The sequence below is a fragment of the Nannospalax galili genome, unplaced genomic scaffold (assembly GCF_000622305.1).
Source record: "Nannospalax galili isolate Female #2095 unplaced genomic scaffold, S.galili_v1.0 scaffold3, whole genome shotgun sequence".
Classification (NCBI taxonomy): Eukaryota; Metazoa; Chordata; class Mammalia; order Rodentia; family Spalacidae; genus Nannospalax; species Nannospalax galili.
In genome coordinates this window covers 748,121-770,840 of record NW_008351466.1, presented here as the reverse complement: position 1 = coordinate 770,840, position 22,720 = coordinate 748,121, and the positions used below count along the sequence as shown (strand labels likewise).

The following is a 22,720-nucleotide window of genomic DNA, read 5'->3' as shown; positions in this document are numbered from 1 at the left end:
TGGGCTTGGATAGCTGGCCAATGGACTCCAGGCATCTGTCTGTCTCCTCCCAATACCCCAATTCTGGGGTTACAGACATGTGTCACCATGTCTGGCTTTTACGTGGGTGCTGGGGATCTCAATGCAGGTTCTCATGTTTACTTCAAAGGCACTTTACAAATAGAACCATTGTCTGTTGGAATTAAGGCTGAAGACAGTGGACTGACTCACCACTAGGACAGAGGCACACTTAACTTGTGTTTTCTAGAGAAAATTAAAATCATAGCAGTTGTAACCCTCCTCTACAGTGTGTGGTGCTCATTTCACCCCTTTTAGCCCCACCCCAATCCATCTGAGGTCCCACCAGGTCTCGGTGAAGGAACTGCTTCGACTCCAAGTATTCCATTGCTTCACAGACATCCTTGCACATCTCCAGCAACTGCTGAGTCTGGAAGCGGTGGCGCATCTCCCTCAGGTAGTTCAAAAGGCAGCCATTGGCCATGTACTCAGTGATGATGAAGATGGGCCGCTGTTTGGTGCAGACTCCGTACAACTGCACCAGCTTCTCATGGGAAAGATTCCTACAGGAGAAGCAAGGAGGTAGTCCTCCCCTCTTGCCTCTGCAGACTAGTCATAAAGGGGCAGGGGAGCAAAGGGGTTGGCCTAAGATAGAGCATCAGATAAGTTACCATAACAGCAAGGTTACTTTTCTCTTTTCCACTGTGAACCCCCAAAGTGCCTTATATGTGAGGAAGAGCAGGGATTTGGAGCCTATCAATTGAACAGGAAACAAGCCCAGGGCTAACAAAACAATAAGGCAAAATTACAATCATCCTTTCTTTGAAAGGCTCATGCTCTACATCTACTCCCAAATGCTACTGGGATGGGCCACATAATGCTCGACACTATTCTTAACCAGTATCTATGTCAGAGAAACGATTACCTGAGCAGTCAGAACTCCCACCAAAGATTAACCTCGGGCCCTGATCTCATATTTCTCTCATTGTAAGTGATCTTAGACCACTCTTCCTACAACCGAATTGAGAGTTGAGTTTGGGGATGTAACTCACATCATGACTTTGGCTTCTTCAATGAACTCATCCTCAGACATGGAGCCTTCTCTGATCATCTTGATGGCCACGTCATACTGGCCTCTCCATTTCCCATATTTCACTACCCCAAATTGTCCAGTCCCAAGCTCTTTCAAAAAGGTCAGGTCCTTTGGATCGATTTCCCATGATCCTGTCAACAAAGTCTTGGTGTGATTCTTTGGGGAAGGCATATATTCCCTACTAGGGAAGAAATGGGAAATGCAGCAAAGGGATTCTCAGGAGTACTAATCTACATTTACTTGGGTAAATCTCAGGGGGTGGGGGTTACTAGCTGGAGGAATCTGGGCTTTTAAGTACAAATTCATCATATTGAAGGAGTTAAACTAAACAGCCTTCCAAAATCCATTTATGATTATGTTAGTAATGACAGTTAATTAACTCAGAAATGATGTTGAAAAAAATGTTAAACACTTAAAAATAACTGGTGAGGTGACTCAGCAGGTAAAGGTGCTTGCCGTCAGGCCTGACGACCTGATTTTGATACACAGAATCCACATGGTGGAAAGAGAGAACTGTTGTTCCACAAATTGTCCTCTGATTGCCACACAAATAAATAAATGTAAAAATTAAAATACAACCCCAATCAATTCCTCTTCCAGTTCCAGTAGGAACCACTAGAGGGAGAAAAATCATTAAATAAATAAATGCCTTGACCTAAGAACACTCTGTAAGGCAATGTCTACAGACATAACTCTTGTAACTAACTGCCAGTGATCCCAACCCAAGAGAAATAAGCAGTTACCATAGCCCAGGCCCGCAGTAGAAGGCGCATTTTTGTTTTGTTTAGACACTGGGTATTTCAGCCTGGATATGAGTCCTGAAACAGAGAGGTCACATGGTCAGCACTGCATAAGGGATTCCTTGCACATCATCACTCAAAGCCTAACAATTCTAATATGAATCTTTCTAGCTCATTTTGAATCCCAGAAGATCTCCACAGACATTGTTTTCTGAAAGTTTCTCCCCTCACAAAAGTTTTTGGGATCAAAAAAGAGAAAACACTAATTGAAATATACTCTATTGCTGAGTATAGTGATTTACAACTGGAATTTTAGCACCCTGGAGACTGAGGCAGGAGAATTTCTGTGAGGTCAAGGCCAACCTTGGCTACATAGCAAGATAAGGTCTTGACCTTATCTCAAAATCAAATAAAAATAGAAATTAAAATTCCTGAAAAATGCAAAGAAAAAGAAAGTATCTAACTTGTATGTTAATTCAGGACAAGGAACTCAACTTACTGTGCTTGCTTCTAGAACTGAGTGAATTGCTGGGTGCACACTAGGAACATGAATAACTGCTAATGAATACTTTCTGGTTCAATTAGTCACTAGCCTCTTCGTTATCTTTCCTTAGCAATGAGCATCAGTAAACAAGTAAGGCTGAGTCAGGAGAATCATGAGTTCAAGGGCAGCCTGCGCTACAGAGTTGTAGGCCAGCCTGAGTAACATAGTGAGACTCTGGGTCAAAATGAAAAGTAAAACCAAAAAAAAAAAAGCTGGAAGTATATTTCCATAATCAAACACTTGCCTAGCATGTTCCAGGACCAGGGTTCGATCCCCAGCACTATATTTAAAAAGTAGAAGGCTAGAGAAATGGTTCACCAGTTAAGAATTGGTTGTGCTCTTCCAGAGGACTTGAGTTCAGTTCCCAGCATCCATGTTAAGTGGCTCAAAACTACCCAAAACACCAATTCCAGGGGGAAGTAATGCCTCTGACCTCCGGAGGCACTTGTACTCAGACACATATACTCAGATACATAAACATATATGTAATTAAAAATAATAAAAATAGCTGGGTGTGGTGGTCACACCTTTAATCCTAGCACTCGGGAGGCAGAGGCAGGTGGATCTCTATGAGTTTGAGGCCAGCCTGGTCTACATAGCAAGTTCCAGGCCAGCTGGGGCTACAGGGAGACCCTGTCTCAAAAAAACCAAAACCAAAACCCCAAAAAACCCTCCTACACATAATAAATAAACAAATAAATAAATTAATTAATTAAATTAAATAAAAATAGGGGCTGGAGAGCAATTAAGAGCACTGTTTGAATCCCAGCAACCACATGGTGGCTAACAATCATCCAAAGCTCCAGTTCCAGGGGACCTGACTCCATCTTCTGACCTCTACAGGCATTGCACATCATGGGTGCACCTACCCATAAGTAGGCAATACACTCATACACATAAAATAAAAATAATAAAATATTTTTAAAATAATAAAAATAAATATTTTTGAAAAGATAGAAGTCAGTCCCTATTGGGTGCAAAGTCGAACTGTCTCTTGCCTAGCACTCTATCTAGCATGACAGGTTTATTTCCATAGCTAATTCATCCTGCCCTGTGTGGCTGTTCTTCCTCTCATCTCTCTGTCTTGACTTGTGCCTCCTGTTTCTAACAGCCTGCTCAGTTGTCTCAGGTACTCACCTGCAGAGTTGTGCTGATGGTAGTTAATGAGCTCAGGGATCGTGCTGAAAAGGTGTTTCTCAGCCAAGTAATACTGGCTCTGAGGTGTGGAACACACAACATAATGGCGTATCACCCCTTGAGGGTCCCTGAAGAAATGGATGTTTAGTCAGTAACTTGGAAACAAGGGTTAGAAAAATACAAAAAGTGGAGTGAGATGAGTTTTGAATTTAAGGCAGTGGAAGTGGAAGAGGCAACTCATTAGGGTGTACTGGGAGGGCACCCTTGGCCATTTACCCACGGGCCTTGGAACAGTAACACTTACCCTGTAGACTTAGCAAACACAGACACAGTATATTTTCCAGCTTTGCTGGAATCTCTGACGATGAAGCCTCCTTCTTTTCCCTGAAACAACAACAGGTGAAGGTGTTCCCCAGTTCTGGACTTTCATTTACTGTGCACACAGAATGCCCATTGCTTGTGGCCTGTACTCACCTCTTTTTAAAAAATTTTATTTATTTTTATGTATTTTAGTATTTTGCTTACATGTTTGTAAGTGCACCACATATGTACTGGGAGAGGTCAGAAGAAAGCATCAGATCCCAGATTCCTGCCCCTGTACTCACCTCTTGTTTTAGTAGTTGCTCGGCTTGACTCCGGGTCATGTGCTTGGAATACCACCTGTGAAGGGAGAGGGCTTGAGTGACTTCTAGCCTTGTCTAAGTGGCTTGGAGGTTAGAGTACCCTTCAGGGCTCACTAGTTCATATGATTCCATCAATCATTCAAATGTTATCAAGGATCTATCATGCACACTGTACACAGAACATCTTGCCCACACTCAGGTTGGCAATGAGGGCTCATGGAAATGGAGAGGGCAGACAGGGAGCAGTGCTTACAGAGAAGGTGTTAGAGACTGGGTCACTCAAGAAACTCGACTTCAGTGGTGAGGGAAGAAAGTACCCTAGCTCAAGTTTGGTGTTTTTATGCATTCAAATGTTTCCCACGATGGTGTCAGTTCTTTAAATGTAATTCTTCTGAATTTGGCAGTATGAAAACCTGCCCAGCAGGACTTGCGGGGGTGTGACACAACAAGACACAGACACTAACTTGGCATGGTGGCATCATGTGACCGAGTTGTTACTAATTTAAATATGTATCTTGAAATAAACGAAGCTTGTTGAAAGTATCAAAAAGTATATACTGTGTTTTGTTCCTCCTGGAAGACTGTGTGCTGAGAACATAAGCATACTCACTCATACATTTCTATGGAGTCTTCTGCTTCAGTGATGTAGTTACTAGGGATGTAGCCTTCCTGTCTGTAAAAGAAACAATACAGATTACACAGTACTTCGTCATCCTCAGGGACACAAATTTCTAGGCCCACTTCCTTGAACTTAAAACCAATCTCAAATGGAGATATAAACATATACATGTATTATGGCCTTCCCACAGAAATGAATATGTCTCTGATGCCTGGTTAGTCCAGTGAATGTTGGTGATTCTCAACCTTGGCATTGTATGTATGTGCATCTGAGGGGTGACAGAGACTACATGCAGAGCTGTATGCTGGGGAATACTTGAAGAGAGAGTATTCACTGTGCTATGGGAGTAGCCATCTCTGGTCCACGGGACAGGGGAATCATGATGCAGTATGTTGTGTTGGGTAGAATGGGCAGGCACTACATATGCTCTGCTAGGGTGCATACACTCACTCATTTTTTTTGGTCCTTTTTTGACACAGGGTCTCCCTGTAGCCCCAGCTGGCCTGAAACTCACTGTGTAGACCATATTGACCTTGAACTCAAAGATACCCGCCTGCCTCTGCCTCCAGAGTGCTGGGATTAAAGGGGTGCGCTACCACCCTTGGCTTACTCACCCATTTTTATCTCGTGCTCGCCACCATGGTAGGTTGCTCTCCTCCAAGATAAAATATTCCTCACCCTTTCGCAACTGCAAATCATTTGCATTCATTGGCATGTAATCATAAAGGGCCACAACCTTTTTCAGCTCACTTGTGGAGACTGGTGCTGCTGTTGGCTCAGGGGGGAGTGGTTTTTTCAAGATCTGTGTAGTTAGGAGAAAAAGTAATTGGGGGAGGTGGTTAGCGAGTCAGCACATACTGTCCTCTTTTCTTCCAACCCTCTGGTTTACCAAATCAGGCATAATAAAATTTTTGGTCCGCATCCATGCAACAACCATCTTAGGCACACATGAAGATCACCCAGGGAGTGTTTTAATACTCTTATCCAGAAAGTGTTTGTATTCTAGAGTCAAAGCCAGGAAAGCTGTTTGGCACTAAACGTGCATGGTAGCAAGTGACGCTGAACCTCAATTTTCTTCCTTACAAAATAAGCATGGTAATACTTTCTAAACCTCAGAATGGAGTTGAAAATCAAGTTTTTTATTACAGTTATTTCTTTATTTTGGGGGAGAGTGCACACATGTCACAGTGCATGTGCGGAGAACAAAGGACAACTTTTGAGAGCTGGTTCTCTCCTTCTACCATGAGAGTCCCAGGAATCAAAGTCAGGTTGTCAGGCTTGGTGCCAAGTATTTTTATCCACCAAGCCAAACCATCTCTCAGTCCCCCGACCCCCGCCCAATCATATTTTGAAGTGAGATGTTTGCCATGGTGGGACATGACTGCAATCTCAGCATTCAGGAGACAGAGGCACATAGATAGAGTATGAGGCAAGCCAGGCATGGTAGACACACCTGTAAGATCAGCACTTGGCAGGTGGAGGCAAGAGGATCAAGAGTTCAAGATCATCCTTGATCCTGTCTCCTTCAGAGAGAGAGAGGGGGGAGAGAATATCTTGGGATAGATAGTCTGTATCTCAAAATAAAAGAGAGGAAAGAAAGAGGGAGAGGGAGAGGGAGGGAGGGAGAGAGAGAGAGCGAGAGAGAGAGAATGATAGTGTAGGAATGACTTTTATTAATGGACATAATCTGGACTAATGATTTTTTCATTAACTCCAGCAAAACCATGTGTTCTTGGGACCAATGATGGGGCATCTCCTTAGCAACCTCAGTATGATACTCAGCCCAAAAAGATACTAAATGAGGGGCTGAAGAGATGGCACAGTGGTAAAGTTCAGTTCCCAGCAACCATACAGCAGTTAACAACCGTCCATAATTCCAGTTCCAGGAGATCTGTCACCCTTTTCTGACATCCATGGAGATTGCATGACATGGGTGCACTTTTATACATGCAGGCAAAGCATTCATACATATAAAATTAAAATAAGTCAAAAAATTTAGAAATATAGGGGCTGGAGATACAGCTCAGCAGTTAAAAGCATTGACTGCTCTCACAGAGGACCCGGGTTTGATTCCTAGCACTCACAATGGTGGCTAACAACCATCTGTAAATGCAGTTCCAGGGAATCCAATGCCCTCTTTTGACCTCTGCAGGCACTGGACAACATGGGTGCACTTATACAATGCAGGCAATACACTCATACACATAAGATAAAAAAAATAAAATATTTTTTAAAATATATAATGAATGGATGTGGATATGCTTGCAAGTTAACATACTAAAGTGCTGCAAACAGCACACACACCCATTGGAAACAGTGGAGGCTGGGAAGTACGCGTGACCTTGGATGAATGTGAACTAGGGATGAAAAAATCAGAAGGTTGGTGAGGATTAAGGGTGGAGCCAAACTTGAACTTGTACTTCCCCAATGAAGCTGATGATACCAGTATGAATAAATTAGGGGTGTGGCCTGATGGGGTTGGGGTACAGCAGGAGAAACAGGGTTCCAGAGTCACTTCTATCAGCACAGGGTGAGAACACAAACAGCTCCATCTGCACAGGTTGCGGGGACAAGAGAGATCCATCACACAGTTCTGGGAGAAGGAGGGTTCTAATAAATAGCTAGGGGAACTAGCGTCCTCTGAGTTTGGCCCATTCTTAAAAATTTCATTTAAGAGTCAGTCTGTTTGTTCAGGTGATTATGATGTTGGTGTAATAATAAATGTCTCAGTAGTGGTAGAATCTAGAAGTGGATATATGAGTGTTCAGCTCTAAATTCTTTAAACTTTACTATATGTTTGAAAAGACTTTATTAATTTTTTAAAGTAAGTGATTAATTAAAAGGCTGCAAGAGCGACCTGGTAACCCTCTTTTCATTGAAGAGGAAGTCCTAAGAAGATGGGCAAATTCTATCCCTCAGTGTAAACACCAATGAATACTTCCAAGATCCAGGGAAGTCTAAAACTCTGGTGTATTTTCAGGGTTTGACCACAAATTTCCACTTAATCAAAAAATTATGCAATTTCCTTCTATACCTGGTCCTCCTCCGGCGTAGGGGGAAGAGGCTTTTTCGTTTTTCGATGAGAACTCCCAGGTTTTAAGCCTGCAAAACAAGAAGCCAATGATGATGTGGAATGCATTTTAGGAAAGGGCCCAGTGACAGTTTGGTCCTGGACATTGCTGTTGTACACAGTGTCCTTAGGCAAGTCAGAGAAAGAATCTAGGTGCCAAGTCACACAGCTCAGCAGATTTCAGTTCTCATTAACTAATCTCTCCCCCAGTGGTCAAAATGAGCAAATTTGTGTTGTATCCCTGAGTTATCCCCAAGGGTTGATATACCCTTGGGACTGTGATGGAAATAATGTCAAAGAAAGGAGAAATTAGGCTGGCGGCATACGTGCACGTGACACACACACACGGAACTGTGTGCATCCTGATCTCTTCCATTCCTAGGGACGTAGCTACATGAAGCCCTAGGTTTCATACCCAGCACTGCAGACACAAATACATAGACACACAGATTCATGAACATGCGCACACACACACAGACACATATATACACATACACACATAGATGGGAGGGGAATTATGTAGATCAAATCTCTTACTTCCATTCCTGTTCTCCAAAATTTGGCAGCCCATAGCATTTTTGGCTGTTTGAGAACAGCAGAGATACTGCCCGTCAATCCAGAAGCAAGGGTGGTATTTCTGTACCAGGTCACTATTGTACCGGATTACTGTTGTAGGAGAGAAAAAAGAGAGATCACAGAGGACATACCAGAGAACATCCAATTTGCTTGTTTTCCTCTTTGATGGAGGTTGGTGCTGAGCTTCAAACAACTGCTCCCCCCGAACCACCCTGGAGGAAGCAGACAGCAAGCAGCCCAGTTGGTTCATATGACTGTCTTTCCTGTGTGCGTTGACCCAAAGCAGTTCCTGCAAAGTGCTCTTTAGTGATCTATCATGATGAGTATCTCCAGTCAACACGATAAGATTAGCTGATGGCTCCAGAACCCAACGGCAGAGATACTATGTTTTCCCAGTACTCATTACAATTTTCCTGTATGACAGGTGTTGATTATAACCTTTGTTTTTCAAGCTGGGTGTGGTGGTGCATGCCTTTAATCCCAGCACTTGGGAGGCAGAGGCAGGCAGATCTCTGTGAGTTCCAGGCCAGCCTGGCCTACATAGTGAGTTCTAGGTCAGGTGAGGCTACAGGAGGACTCTGTCTCAAAAAGACCAAAAATTAATAATAATAATAATAATAATAATAATATTTGTTTTTCAGACGAGGGCAATAATGTGGCCAGGCCAAACTTATTCTGCATTTCAGTATCCCAATTCCCCAGTTCCCAGTTCCAGTCACTTTTTTCTTGTTTGTTTTTGAGACAGAGTCTCACTATGTAGCCCAGGATGGCCTCAAGCTCATAAAAATTCCCTTGCCTCAGTCTCCCAAGTGTTGAGATAACAGGCATGAGCCACTATGCCCAGATCCTGAGTCACAGGAGAATTTGTAACATATGTTTATAGAATAGTCAGCAGAGCTGAACTTAAGGGAAAATGCAGGTGAGTCTGCATGTAGGAACACTCACACACACACACACACACACACACGCACGCACGCACGCACGCACGCACGCACGCACGTGCACACGCACAGAACTTTCAGGTTCCCAGTGTTCCCAATCATCCTCAGGCCACTGACTGAGGTAGGTGGATTTTTTTTTTGGTATGCTGATTTTGTTACCAGAGATAAACACCATAGCTCCATTTCCTTCCCAGGGCTGGTAAGCTCAAAAAAAATCTTCCAGAAGTCGAAGTAATTTACAGAGTGATTTGCAGACAGGTATGTGTAATTACTGTTCATAATTCAGTGAAACCTTGAGAACCTTAGAATGAGGTGAATTTAAAAAGAATTCAGGAGGGGCGGTGCTGCTGGACAGATGGCTCAGTGGTTAAGAGCACTGGTTGCTCTTCCAGGAGGACCCAGCTTTAGTTCCCAGCATCCACGTAGTGGCTAATAGCTGTCCTTAACTCTAGTTCCAGGGGATCTAACGCCCTCCTCTGGCCTTTGTGGGCATTATACAACATGGGTACACTTACATACATGCAGGCAAAACACTCATACACATAAAAATAAATAAATAAATAAATAATAAATACATTTAAAAAAGCATCCCAGGCTGGGGATATGGCTCACCTGGTAAAAGTGCTTGTTGCTAAAGGCTGAAAACCTGAGTTTCAGTCACTAGATGAAAAAGCTGAATGTGGTGGACGAGATAGGAGTTAAAGAGAGGAGAGTCAAGATGGGTAGTGGAGACAGGAGACTGAGCCTGATGCTTATATATGGAGTAGAAATAAGAGAGACTGTGCCTCAAAAACAAGATGGAAGATAGAGAGATAGATCAGCAGTTAAGAGCAATGACTCCTCCTGCAGCAGACCTGGGTTCAGTTCAGTTCCCAGCACTCATATGGCAGCTAACCACCAACTACTGTTCCAGTTCCAGGGAATCCAATGCCCTCTTCTGGTCTCCATGGGCATTGCAGGCATGTGGTGCACTTACACACATAAAGGCAAAACACTCACACACATGAAACAAAATTAAATAACTCTTTTAAAAAAACAAGACAGAAAACAGACTCCCCAAAAGCTGTCCTCGGAACACGTGCCGTGGCATGTACACAGCCACACATATATACACAATATTTTTGAAAAAGGCATCTAAGCATCATGGTGTCAGACGACCAAGAGAAGGAAACACAGTTGACACAGCTGACAATAGCAAACACTAGGACAAATACCCAGGCTGGTCCAAAAACATGCACATTACTGCTAAGGAGAACAAAACTAAAATATTCCAGTGTAGAAAATAACTCAAGCCTTAAGTGCTTGCTACTCACACTGTACTCCTTTAAAGCTTTGGAGGAGGCCTAGAAGTTCTAAAGGTCATGTTTATTTTGTAGGCAAAAGTAGCATTTTAAAAAGTTCCACCCCCATGTCAGGTGTGGTGGTGCATGCCTTTAGTCCCAGTAGGGAGGCAGAGGCAGATGGATCTTTGTAAGATTGAGGACAACGTGGTCTATATAGTGAGTTCCTGGCCAGCTGGGGCTACCATGTATTACATGCCTGTAATCCTAGCACTTGGAAGGCTGAGGCAGGATGATCACAAGTTCAAGGCTTGGCTGAGGTTGGGAATGTAGTTCAGTTGGTAGAATGCTTATTTAGTATGCACAAGACCCTGGGTTCAGGGCTGGAGAGATGGCTCAGTGGTTAAGAACACTGACTGCTCTTGCAGAAGGCCCAGGTTCAATTCCTAGCATCCATATGGCAGCTAACAAATGTCTGTAACTCCAGTTCCAGGGGATATGATGCCTTCTTCTGACCTCCATGGATATTGCATGACACGGGTGCACTTATACACATGCAGGCAATATACACATAAAATAAAAATAAAATATATATTTTTTAAAAGATCCTGGGTTCAGTCCTCAGCACCTCATAGACCAGGTGTGGTGGCATACACCTGTAATATCAGGTCTCATCTATAATCCCAGGACTCAAGAGGTAGAACCAGAAAGATCAGAAATTCCAGGGCATCTTTGGCTACATAGCAAGTCCGAGGCAAGCTGGAAGTACACAAGACTCTGTCTCAAACAATTAACCAAAATAACAACAAAAGCTGGCATCTTGCTGCTTTTCTTATGGATGTGTGTTGTGTGTGTGTGTGTGTGTGTGTGTGTGTGTGTGTTTGTGTGTGTGTGTGGTGCTGGGGATGAACCCAGGTCCTCAAGCATGCCAGGAAAGTGCTCTACCATTGAGCTACATTTCCAGCCTGTCAGCATGGCTTTCAATATTTTAAAATTTTTTTATTTATTATTTTTATTTTATGTGTACACATGTACTGCCTGCATGTAGGCAAGTGCACCTGTGACGTGCAATGCCTGCGGAGGTCAGAAGAGGCTGTCGGATCCTCTGGGACTGGAGTTACAGACAGTTGTTAGCTGCCATGTGGGTGCTGGGATTCGAACCCGGGTCTTCTGCAAGAACAACCAGTGTTCTTAACCGCTGAGCCATCTCTCCAGCCCCAGCTTTCAATATTTTTAATCACTCTCCCCTGCCTCTCCTCAACCCCGACTTTTCAGTGCTCCTTTCGCTATTGACAAGCTCAGGGTGGTGGCAGTTGTACTACTTATAAATACTTTGAAAAACAATAAAACTAATCAAAACTCTGACTGCCTTTAATTTTTTTGTGAGACAGGTTCTCACTATGCAGCCCTGACTGGCCTGGAGCTCACTATATTGACCAGGCTTGGCTCCCAATGCGTGGATTAATGATATATGCCACTACTCCTGGCATACCTTTAATCATTATCAGGTACTGGTAATTCTAAATAATGTCACTGAAATTCCACCCTACTAGGACTAATTGCTCTGACCACAACCACCTTCTGCCTCCTCTCCACCATACCATTCCATTCATCAAGGACTTTTAAATTTTTTTATTTATTTTTGTGTATGAATGTTTTGCCTGCATGTATTTAAGTGCACCTGTGTTGTGTGATGTCCACAGAGGCCATAAGAGGGCACCAGATCCCCAAGAACTGGAGTTATCAAAGGTTGCTAGTTAAGACCCTCAGATCCTCTGTGCCTTCTATAGGACTGGGCACCAGTAAACGTCACAAGAATATTTAACAATTGGAGACTCTAATAAACTAGTCTATGATTATATGCTAATGAGCGGAAATAAGGTTTCTTGCCCCCTCCATTCCTACCATATTCATTAAGAATCCTCCCAGCAGGGGCTGCAGAGATGGCTCAGCAGTTAGGAACACTGACCGTTCTTGCAGAAGACCCAGGTTCGAATCCCAGCACCCACAAGGCAGCTAACAACTGTCTATAACTCCAGTTCTAAGGGATCCAATAACCTCTTCTGCCTTCCGCAGGCATTGCATGATACGGGTGCCCTTACCTACATGCAGGCAATACTACACATACACATAAAATAAAAATAAATTTAAAAAAAAGAATCCTCCAAGCAGAGCAAAGCGTGACAGCCATGCCTGTAATCCCAGCCCTTGGAAGTTTGAGGCAGAAGAATTGGTAATTCAAGGCCAAACTTCTAGGCTAGTCTGGTCCCTAAAACAACAACAACAAATAACCCCTCTTACATTCCCAAATAGTATCTGTTTCTTAAGACATCTCTTGGGTCTCGTTATGTATCTCAGTGGCAGAGTGGTTGTTTAGCATGTGACCTTGCTGGCTCATGGCTTGTAATCTCAGCATTCAGGAAGCTAAAGCAGGGGGGTTGCCATAAATTTGAAGTCAGCCTGGGATGCAGTGAGTTCTAGGTCAACCTGAGCTACAAAGTGAGACCATGTCTCAAGAGGAAAAAAAAGCAAAAGAGCAACAACAAAAAAGGAGTCTCTTGAAGATCCCTTCTTTTCCTGTTTTTAATTTTTTTGTGTGTTATGTGTTTTGCCTGCGTGTATTAGACGTGAATCATCTACATGCAGTGCCACAGGAGGCCATAAGAGGGAGCCAGATCCTCTGGACCGGAAGTTAGGGACAGTTATGAGCTGTCATGTAGAGGCTTGGAATCAACCCCAGGTACTCTGCAAGAGCAGCCAGTGCTCTTAACCACTGAGCCATATCATATCTCTAGCCCCAGCAACCCTTCTTTTGTTGGCTATCTAGAGCTGGTATTTCTTGCTTCTTGGAAGAGGATTACAAAAGCAGTCAGAAGGGCTTAGGGGAGACTGCTTTCTTAAGCAATGCACAGGTGCACTGTCAGGGAAGCACCAATGGCTGGTACTTAATCTCTGAGTACTTGATAGGTTGATCTAATCTATTCATGTTATTAGGAGAATGTCTAAAATTCTTTTTCAGACATGCATGACTTACTCTTCCCCATATATGTCACTGAGGCTTTGTCTGTGCCATTATTCCATTCATTTTGGTGAGGTCAGGATGATGATGATGATGATGATGTGTGTGTGTATCTTTAAATTATTTATTTTTATTTTATGGGTATGAATATTTTGTTTTGCATATAGGTGAGTGTACTACATGCACGTAATGCCCATAGAGGGTAGAAGAGGGTGTCAGATCCCCTGAAACTGAAGTTACAGATGGTTGCTAGCTGCTGTGTGGGTGCTGGGAACTGAACCCCATTCCTCTGCAAGAGCAGCACGTGCTCTTAACCACTGAACCATCTCTCCAGTCCCAGGATGTGATATTTGAAGTTCAGTTAAGATAGGATTTATTGAGCTTGACCAGAGAGTCAAGAATGACTGTAGGTTTGAAGTATATAGTTCAACAATACAGCATGTACTTAGCATGAACAAAGCCCTGGTTTTACTCTTCTCCCACCAAAAAAAGTGTAGGCAAATGCTGTTGGCATAATATAGACCTGTCCACTATCATATTCAAGGAAATGGAAGGAAAGAGTCCATAGCTAAACCCCAGGGATAAAACCATTGCATGGAAAATGACATTGAGAAAAATACTACAAACCAGGTGTAGTGATACATATCTGTAATCCTACCAATAGAGAGGCTGAGGCAGGAGGATTGCCACAATTTCAATGTCAGCCTAGGCTACAGATTGAGATACTACCTCAAAAACAAAAACAGAGAACACTTGCTGTTCTTGCAGAGGACATGGGTTCCATTCCCAGCACTCATATGGGGACATACAACCACTTTTAACTCCGTTCCAGGATATCCAATGCTCTCTTCTGGCCTCAGCAGGCACTGCATGCATGTAGTGTGTACAGGAAAAACACTCATACACAAATAATAAAAATAGGGACTGGAGAAATGGTTCAGTGGTTAAGAGTACTTGCTGCTCTTGTAGAGCACCCAAGTTCAGTTCCCAGCACACATATGGCAGTTCCTTATGGCTTCCAAGAGCACTCACTACACAACACAACAGGTTTGGATACATACATGCAGGCAAAACACTTAAAATAAAAATAAATAAATCTTTAAAAATTATAAAAATAAAATATTTTTAAAATAAAAGAAAAAAAGTGTGTGGGGGGAAGGGGAGGCGTGAGATGGCACAGCAGATAAAGGCATTTGCAACCAAGCCTGATGACCTGAATTTGATCCTCGGGTTCCATATGGTGGAAGGAGAGAACAGACTCCCACAAGGCAAGTTGTCCTCTGACCTCCACAGTCATTCCATGGTGAGTGCCCACACACATGTGCACACAAAGTAAATCAATAAAAATGTGATTAAAAATTTTTAAAGGAGGCTGGAGAGATGGCTTAGCAGTTAAGAGCACTGGCTATTCTTCCAGGATTCACTTCCCAACATCCACATGGTGACTAATAACCCTCTGTAACTCCAGTTCCGGGGGGTCCAACACCCTCTTCTGGCCTCTGTGGGCATTGCATGACATGAATGCATTTACATTCATGCAGGTAAAACACTTATACATATAAAATAAAAATATATAAACCAAAAATATTTATTAAAAAACAGAAAAAGGGGGCTGGAGAGATAGCATAGTGGTTAAGAACACTGACTGTTCTTGCAGAAGACCCAAGTTCGAATCCCAGCATCCACATAGCAGCTAGCAACTATCCATAACTCCAGTTCCTGGGGATCCGACAGTTTCTTCTGTACTCCACTGGCATTGCACAACATGGATGCACTTACCTACATGCAGGCAATACACACATACACATAAAATAAAAATAATAAATAAAATTTTTTAAAAAACACAGAAAAAGAAAGAAAAGAAAAATAGCAGCTGGATATAAAGTATGTGAGATCCTACTTCACTTTTTCTTTTAATTTGCTTTTTTAAAGCAGGATGTGTATGTCTATGTGGGTATGTGCATATGAATTCTTGTTTGCAAAGGCCAGGGGTGATATATACTCCAGGAGCTGGAGTTACAGGCTGTTGTGAGCCACCTGATGTGGGTGCTGGGAACTAAAGTTCTCTAAGAGCAGTATGCGTTCTTAACTGCTCAGTCATCTCTACAGCCCCATCTGAATTCGTGCTTTAAAAATTAAGTGATAGGATAAACTCCATCCCTAGGGGCTCCAACACCCTCTTCTGACCTCCATGGGTACCTGCACACATGTAACATATATTCACATAGACAAAGACACACACACACATAAATAAAAATAATAAAAATAAATCTAAAAATTTAAGGTATAGCTTTCATGGGATAAATTACCCAAATCTAAGGTGTACAGCAAACCACATTTGTCTACAATTGCTTAATTCACGTGGATTCAGTACTTTAGAAGGCTCTGCAGTGCCCCTTTTTTATTAATTTCCCTCCATCAATAACCAGCATTTGGATGAGGTCTCTTTTACATGTTAGTGAATTCTACTCGGTGCTTTTTAAAACAAATGAAGGATAGCATTGCTAGAATGGTACTTGATGGTTCCCAGACTAGCTCATGTTTGTCATTGCTAGCACATAGGACCCTCCAGAGATTGTTAGGACTTTCATCTGCATCTCCATACTTATTTGTCAGAAGGTGCTTATGCTTTGACTCTTTTGCAAGTCCAAACAGGTTTGATAAGACATTCTCCTGGGGAGTGGGGGGTACCCCCAGCAAAATAGAAGAGAATGCAAGATTGCACTTAGCCACACTGTCTACCAACCACTAACAACCCCACTGAAGTGACAGTTTTTCTGTTACCTTAGCTTTCTGTTTAGCCTGTTGTAATTTTGCTTAATAGCAAAACTTAGCTAACATGGTAAGATTAATATCTTAGTAAATCAGGCTTGAAAACTGGATACTCTTACCATGAATATAGTGGTACTCAAAAAACATTTGTTGGAACCAGGCATGATGGTGCACACCTTTAATCTCAGCACTCAGGAGGCAGAGGCAAGCAGATTTCTGTGAGTTTGAGGCCAGCCTGGTCTACATAGAGAGTTCCAGGCCAACTGAGGCTACAGGGAGATCCTGTTACAAAAAAAAGATTTTAAAAAATTTGTTGGACTATGAACTATGGTGGTTTTGAAGTTAGTGTTCGCGGGGTAAAGGAGCTGCTAACTTGAATGTGTCACAAGTTTCTTCCTCACTTCTCCTCAGCTAGTCTGTTTACTTTCTCCTATTTTTCTTTTTTTAAATTTTGCTTATTTTTTTATTTTATGTGTGTGCGTGTATTGCTTGCATGTAGGTAAGTGCACCCGTGTCATGCAATGTCCGTGGAGGACAGAAGAGGCTGTCAGATCCCCTGGAACTGGAGTTACGGACAGTTGTTAGCTGCCATGTGGGTGCTGGGATTCAAACCCGGGTCTTCTGCAGGAACAACCAGTGTTCTTAACCACTGAACCATCTCTCCAGCCCCACTTTCTCCTATTTCTAAACTAACTTGCTGCCAGCCATCAATGTAGAATCCCAGTGAGTTTTGGGTGTTTACTCCCACAGAAAAGTCAATTCACATATTATTTATCAGTATCTTTCTGCATGAGGTCCAAAAAAGTACAAATACAGATGCCCTCTGTAGTTCTGAGTCAGTCTCTGGGACTACATCTCTGGCTTGTAACAGTAAACTGGTTCTGAGAATGGAGTCTTCAGTCTGAATCCAGGCCCCAGTGCTCATTGGCTATGTGCTCATGAGCAATTATGTCACCTTTTCCAACTTCAGTTCTTTTATTTGGAAGCAGGAGAATGGTAAATCATAAAATTATTGGGAGGATGAAATGAGCCACTATATTTGAAAAACAGCACAGACCCTGGTGTATAGCATATGCTCATAAAATACTCATTATTATTGCTATGAGTCCAAGATTTTTGTGAGAATTAAATGAAATAAATATAAATATAAGCTATTTAGCACACAGTAAAAATTCAGTAAATAAATGGTCCTTTTCTTCTCTTCCTCTTTCAGCTGGAAAGACTTGGTAATTATTATTTGTACTAATCACATTTTTCTTTGGGGGAGTGAACAAGACTGGGAGCGCCAACCCAGTCTTAGATTAGTCTGAGTATCAGAATCTAAATGTTTATTAAGACAAAGGACTGTCATGCAATAACCGAACCATGGCATTATCAGGCTGCCCTCCTTCCTGTTTCTCTAGGCAGCCTTTCCTGATGTCAACTCAACCAGTTAATCTTTTAGTCACTTGACATCTGACTATAGATATATGCATGAGTATATGTGCACACATCCTGTGCTGCAAGCATTTTCAAACAAGTTCACCTTTATCACTCCACAAATTAAAAATTGCACTGGAGAGGGCCAGTGAGATGGCATATCGGGTAAAAGTGCTTGCCACACAACACTGATGACCTGAATGTGATCCTTGGAATCACAGGGGAAGGAGAGAACTGACTCTTGAAAATTATCCTCTGATCGCCACACAAATGTTGTGACACACACAAACACACACACACCTGCCTTCACATACACACACACACACACACACACACACACACAGCTAATCAATCTATCAATCAATCAATTAAAATTTTTTAAAAGATACAAAACTTCATTGGAGAGATAGTGGTGGAAATGGATTGCAAGTCTTTTGTATTATCTTCTATTCATAGAGTGGAACACTAAACCACTGAGACGAAACATACTCTCTCTCCCTCCCACTCTCCTTCCTCCATCTTCCCCTCCTCCCTTTTCTTTGTACCTCCTCTTTCCTTCTCTCTCTTTCCCCTATCTCTTATCACATTTCTTTTCCTTTTGAAAATTACCTGACTTTCAAAACAACTCTTACCATTTTTGAGCTGGTGAATCCAACGCTTTCTCAGTTCTTCAGTTGGGGAGAATACATAGAGCGGTCCTTCATCATATACAACCTGGAATAATGGACACACCAAATTCCAAGGTTAGGATTCAGAAAAAGACCTTGAGACAGTGAATCTTCTTATTGATTTATTTACTTATTTTTCTAATTTATTATTTTTTTATTCCATGTGTATGAATGTTATGCCTGCATGTATGTAAGTGCACCCGTGTTGTGCAATGCCTGTGGAGGACAGAAGAGGCTGTCAGATCCCCTGAAACTGGAGTTACAGACAGTTGTTAGCTGCCATGTGGGTGCTGGGAATTGAACCCTGGTCTTCTGCAAGAACGGTCAGTGTTCTTAACTGCTGAGTCATCTCTCCAGCCCCTAGTTAGCTATTTTTATTTTATGTGTATGAGTGTTATGTCTACAAGTATATAAGTGCATCTGTATTGTGGAGTGCTCATGGAGGACAGAGGAGGGTGTCAAACCCCCTGGAACAGGAGTTACGGATGACCGTTACTTCCCATGTGGGTGCTAGGATTCGAACACGGGTCCTCTGCAAGAGCAACCACTGCTCTTAACTTCTGAGCCATCTCTCTAGCTTCTTGAGGCAGGGACTCTTAAGGTACAATTTCATGTATCCTTTATAGAAAACAAAAATCAGGGTCTTCAGTCAGCAGTGGTTCAGAGGTCAGGGGAACAGCTTGAAGAATCCCTGAACTGTTCATATCCAGGAATGTAAGAATTTGAAGCACTTACCTTTTGAGTACTCTTAAGTCCACTTAATGTGTATTTTGATTTGTGTGTATATTTAGTCCACAAGGTTTTCCTTAACTTTTGAAGGAGATTTTTATGATCTCATTATTAAATTTTGATTGCTATGGAAGAAAATTGAACTGATAGTCTATATGACTTAAGCCTTGATTACTACATATGGTTTATTCACTTGGACAATATAGGGAAAAATTTTAACTCATGGCTATTATGCTCCGCCCCCCAGCAGCCCTCTCTCACGAATACCAGCCCAAACCAAACAAAATTGGAACTACAAACTTACTTCAAATTGAGTAAACATAGGCACCAAATCAATATTTTTAAAATACTTGCCATGTTCATTGTGCTAAGTATTATAGAGATGCATGAAATATGAAAGATTTTCTTCTGAAGCCAAGTATGGTGACATATTCCTCTAACCCCAACACTCTGGAGACTGACTCGGGATATTAAATTCTAAGCTAGCCTTGGATACATAATGAAACAGTATCTCAAAAAGAAAAAAAGATTTTATTCTAACCCTCAGAGAGTTAATAGGCAGCACACAATGAATTCTAAAGTCAAATATAAATTATTTTTGAGTTATGAATTATTTTGGATTATATAATTATGGTGTTTAGTACTATTTGCTCACTCAGCCAAACAACATCATCTTATTCAAAAACAATGGTAGTAAAAACTGTCTGAAAAACCCTTCCTTCACAAGTTTTTTTTAACAGTCAGGGACATGAAGGAAATCACTTCACATTTTTCTTTTTGCTCGTTGGTCTTGCTGTGCTCATAAATCCATGACAGAAAGCCCCCTCCCCTGAGACTTTCCACTTCCTTTTCTGGTTTTCACTGCTGCAGAGGCTGCTATATATTCACAGCATGTGGCCTACACAGTTCTCAGGACACAAGCCAATTTGAAGCTCAACTCTCACGCTCCTTTATGACTTACACTACATCTGACAGAAACATGCCTATCTGGCTGGCTCTTCCCCTATTTCAGATGAGAACAGAACTTAGGTTTATGTGTGTCTAAGCCTTCCCCATACCGACTGTCATAATACCACCCCTTCCCTCCCCTTTTCTGTCTTTTCAACACACAGGACCACCATTAAATAGATAGGCAGAACCAAAAGGAAGTGAAATGACCACTCAGCAAGCAGAGGGTCTTTCTCAATGCAGACCTCATAAACAAGACACACCAGAACAGAACTGGTGCGGCTCTATAATCTCTTTGAAGTGTAGCAATGGAAAGAAACTGTGTTAGACTGGAAAAATACAAAAGAAAATATTCTTCTTGTTTTTTTTCTAAGAAAATATTTTATTAATTATTTTTAGTGTATGAGTGTATTTCCTGAATGTTTATAAGTGCGTCTATATTGTGCAATGCCCATAGAGGTCAAGAGAGGATGTTGGATTCCCCTGGAACTACAGTTACAGATGGTTGTTAGCCACCATATGTGAATTGAACCCAGGTCCTCTGGAAGAACAGCAATTGTTCTTAACTGCTGGCATTGCCATTTTCTGAAAATGTATCTAAGGAAGAGTCATGAGGACTGACTGTTCATTTGCAGATGAATGATTACTTTTAATCACCTTATTTATTCCATAAACATCCTCAACCCCTTGTAGAGAAGATGATTTAATACTTGCGCCTCTTACCTCCAATGTTGGCTGCCTTGTGAATAAACCTTTCTCGTTTCTAAACTAAATTCAGTCAACTCAATTCAGAGATCAACGTACTGTACAGTGGGCCAAACACGCCTGGTCCCCTAACATGACTTTCATGACCACTTCAAGTTCTGTTCACTTGGATGTAGTATCCTTCCCTCTTTCATGTACCCCATCCTTAATGACTTCATTGCAGAAAACTTTCCATAGTGACTTAGATAAAATAACTCACCTGGAAGGGGTATGGAAACCTCTCAATGATTGAAATCTGCTCCATTTCGCTAGATTCTTCACCTCTTCTCTGTAATGAAAGAAGAGAGTAGGGTTACCAAAGGGTGTGTTGCTCTTTTCTGGATTTCTTTAGGCATTGGCTTCACAAAACTCTTCAAAGTCAGTTCTTTGTTTAAACTTTATTTGTTTTTACTTATGTGTATGTTTGTCTTTGTGTCTGTGTATACAGGTGCCACAGAAGAAGACATGGAAATCCCTGGATCTGAAGTTACAGGTGGTTGTGAGCTGCCCCACATAAATGCTAGGAACCTAAGTCAGTTTCAGCAAGTGTTCTTAACGACTGAACCATAGCTCCATCCCCAAAGTCAATTCTTAATGATCACTTCACATAGCCCTGTGGAGACACACATTCACAAGATCCAGCTCATATTCATTCAAGAAAGCCTCATACATTTCACATCATTAGTAAGAACAAAGTTTCTCAATAATTAGTGCTAGGAAAAATATTTAGCCACTAATATTAGGGGAAAGAGAGTAATCAGATAGCTATTTCACATCATACCCCAATGTAAATTTTAAATGGATTCAAGAGATTTATATAAGAGTAGAACTTTAATCGGATGGGCTGTATCTCAGTGGTAGAGTGCTTGTCCTGTGTGCACAAAGCACTGGGTTCAATGACCAGAACTACAACAAATTTTTTTTAAGAAATTAGGATCTGGGCATGGTGGCACACACCTGTAATCCCAGTGCTTGAGGTCCTGAGGCAGGAAGATTGCAATACATTTTAAGCTAGCCTGGGACACACAATGAGCTCAAAGCCAGCCTGGTCTACATGGGCTACAGAGTGAGACCCTATCTCAAACAAACAAAAAAGAAAGAAAGAAAGAAAAGGAAGGAAGGATGGAAGAAAGGAAGGGAAGGAAGGGAGAAACTGTTTAGGTGGAATAAAATAAACCAAATTTAAGGATAAATATTAAACTGGAAGACTATTTTCAACATTTTAACAGTTAAAGGATTAATACTCTCATACCAAAATGTCTTTGAAAGCGTTAGAAACATAGCAAATACTTCAACAAAAATATTAATAAGCAAATAGCAAATGATCAGAAGAAATGATTGTTCAAATTTATAAGTAAAAGTAAGTCAGCAAGGGCTGGACGTGGCGGCCCATGCTTTTAATCCCAGCAATTCAGGAGGCAGAAGCAGAGGCAGATGGATCTCTGTGAGTTCAAGGCCAGTCTGGTATACAAAGCAAGTTCCAGGCCAGCTGCGGCTTCAGGGAGACCCTGTCTCAAGAAACAAAACAAAACAAAAAAGTCAGCAATGAAATACTATTTTTATTCACAGTCAAATTAACTAGTATTTGCCAAACATTGTGGTGAATGCCTTTAATCCCAGCACTTGGGAGGCAGAGGCAGACAGATCTCTGTGAGTTTGAGGCCAGCCTGGTCTACATAGTGAGTTCCAGGCCACCTGGGACTACAGGGGGACCTTGTCTCAAAAAGACCGAAAAAAAAAAAAAGAAAAAGAAAAAGAAAGAAAAAAAGAGAAGTGCACTGTATGTTGTGTGTCAAACCTA

At 41.8% G+C, this 22,720-nt stretch overlaps 1 protein-coding gene across 1 annotated transcript in view; it reads right to left on the bottom strand.

Moving 5' to 3' along the window:
• Nucleotides 1-22,720, bottom strand: part of Btk (Bruton tyrosine kinase) — a 44,793-nt gene that overhangs the window by 6,970 nt on the left and 15,103 nt on the right. The window contains exons 4-15 of the mRNA XM_008848327.3: nucleotides 21,140-21,208; nucleotides 18,463-18,544; nucleotides 8,361-8,489; nucleotides 7,788-7,855; nucleotides 5,368-5,555; nucleotides 4,745-4,807; nucleotides 4,117-4,171; nucleotides 3,816-3,895; nucleotides 3,512-3,639; nucleotides 1,834-1,908; nucleotides 1,050-1,221; nucleotides 344-560 (exon numbers count right to left, since the gene is read on the bottom strand). Coding sequence (XP_008846549.1) covers nucleotides 344-560; nucleotides 1,050-1,221; nucleotides 1,834-1,908; nucleotides 3,512-3,639; nucleotides 3,816-3,895; nucleotides 4,117-4,171; nucleotides 4,745-4,807; nucleotides 5,368-5,555; nucleotides 7,788-7,855; nucleotides 8,361-8,489; nucleotides 18,463-18,544; nucleotides 21,140-21,208 — 1,326 coding nt within the window. The remainder of the gene's footprint in view (nucleotides 1-343; nucleotides 561-1,049; nucleotides 1,222-1,833; nucleotides 1,909-3,511; nucleotides 3,640-3,815; nucleotides 3,896-4,116; nucleotides 4,172-4,744; nucleotides 4,808-5,367; nucleotides 5,556-7,787; nucleotides 7,856-8,360; nucleotides 8,490-18,462; nucleotides 18,545-21,139; nucleotides 21,209-22,720) is intronic.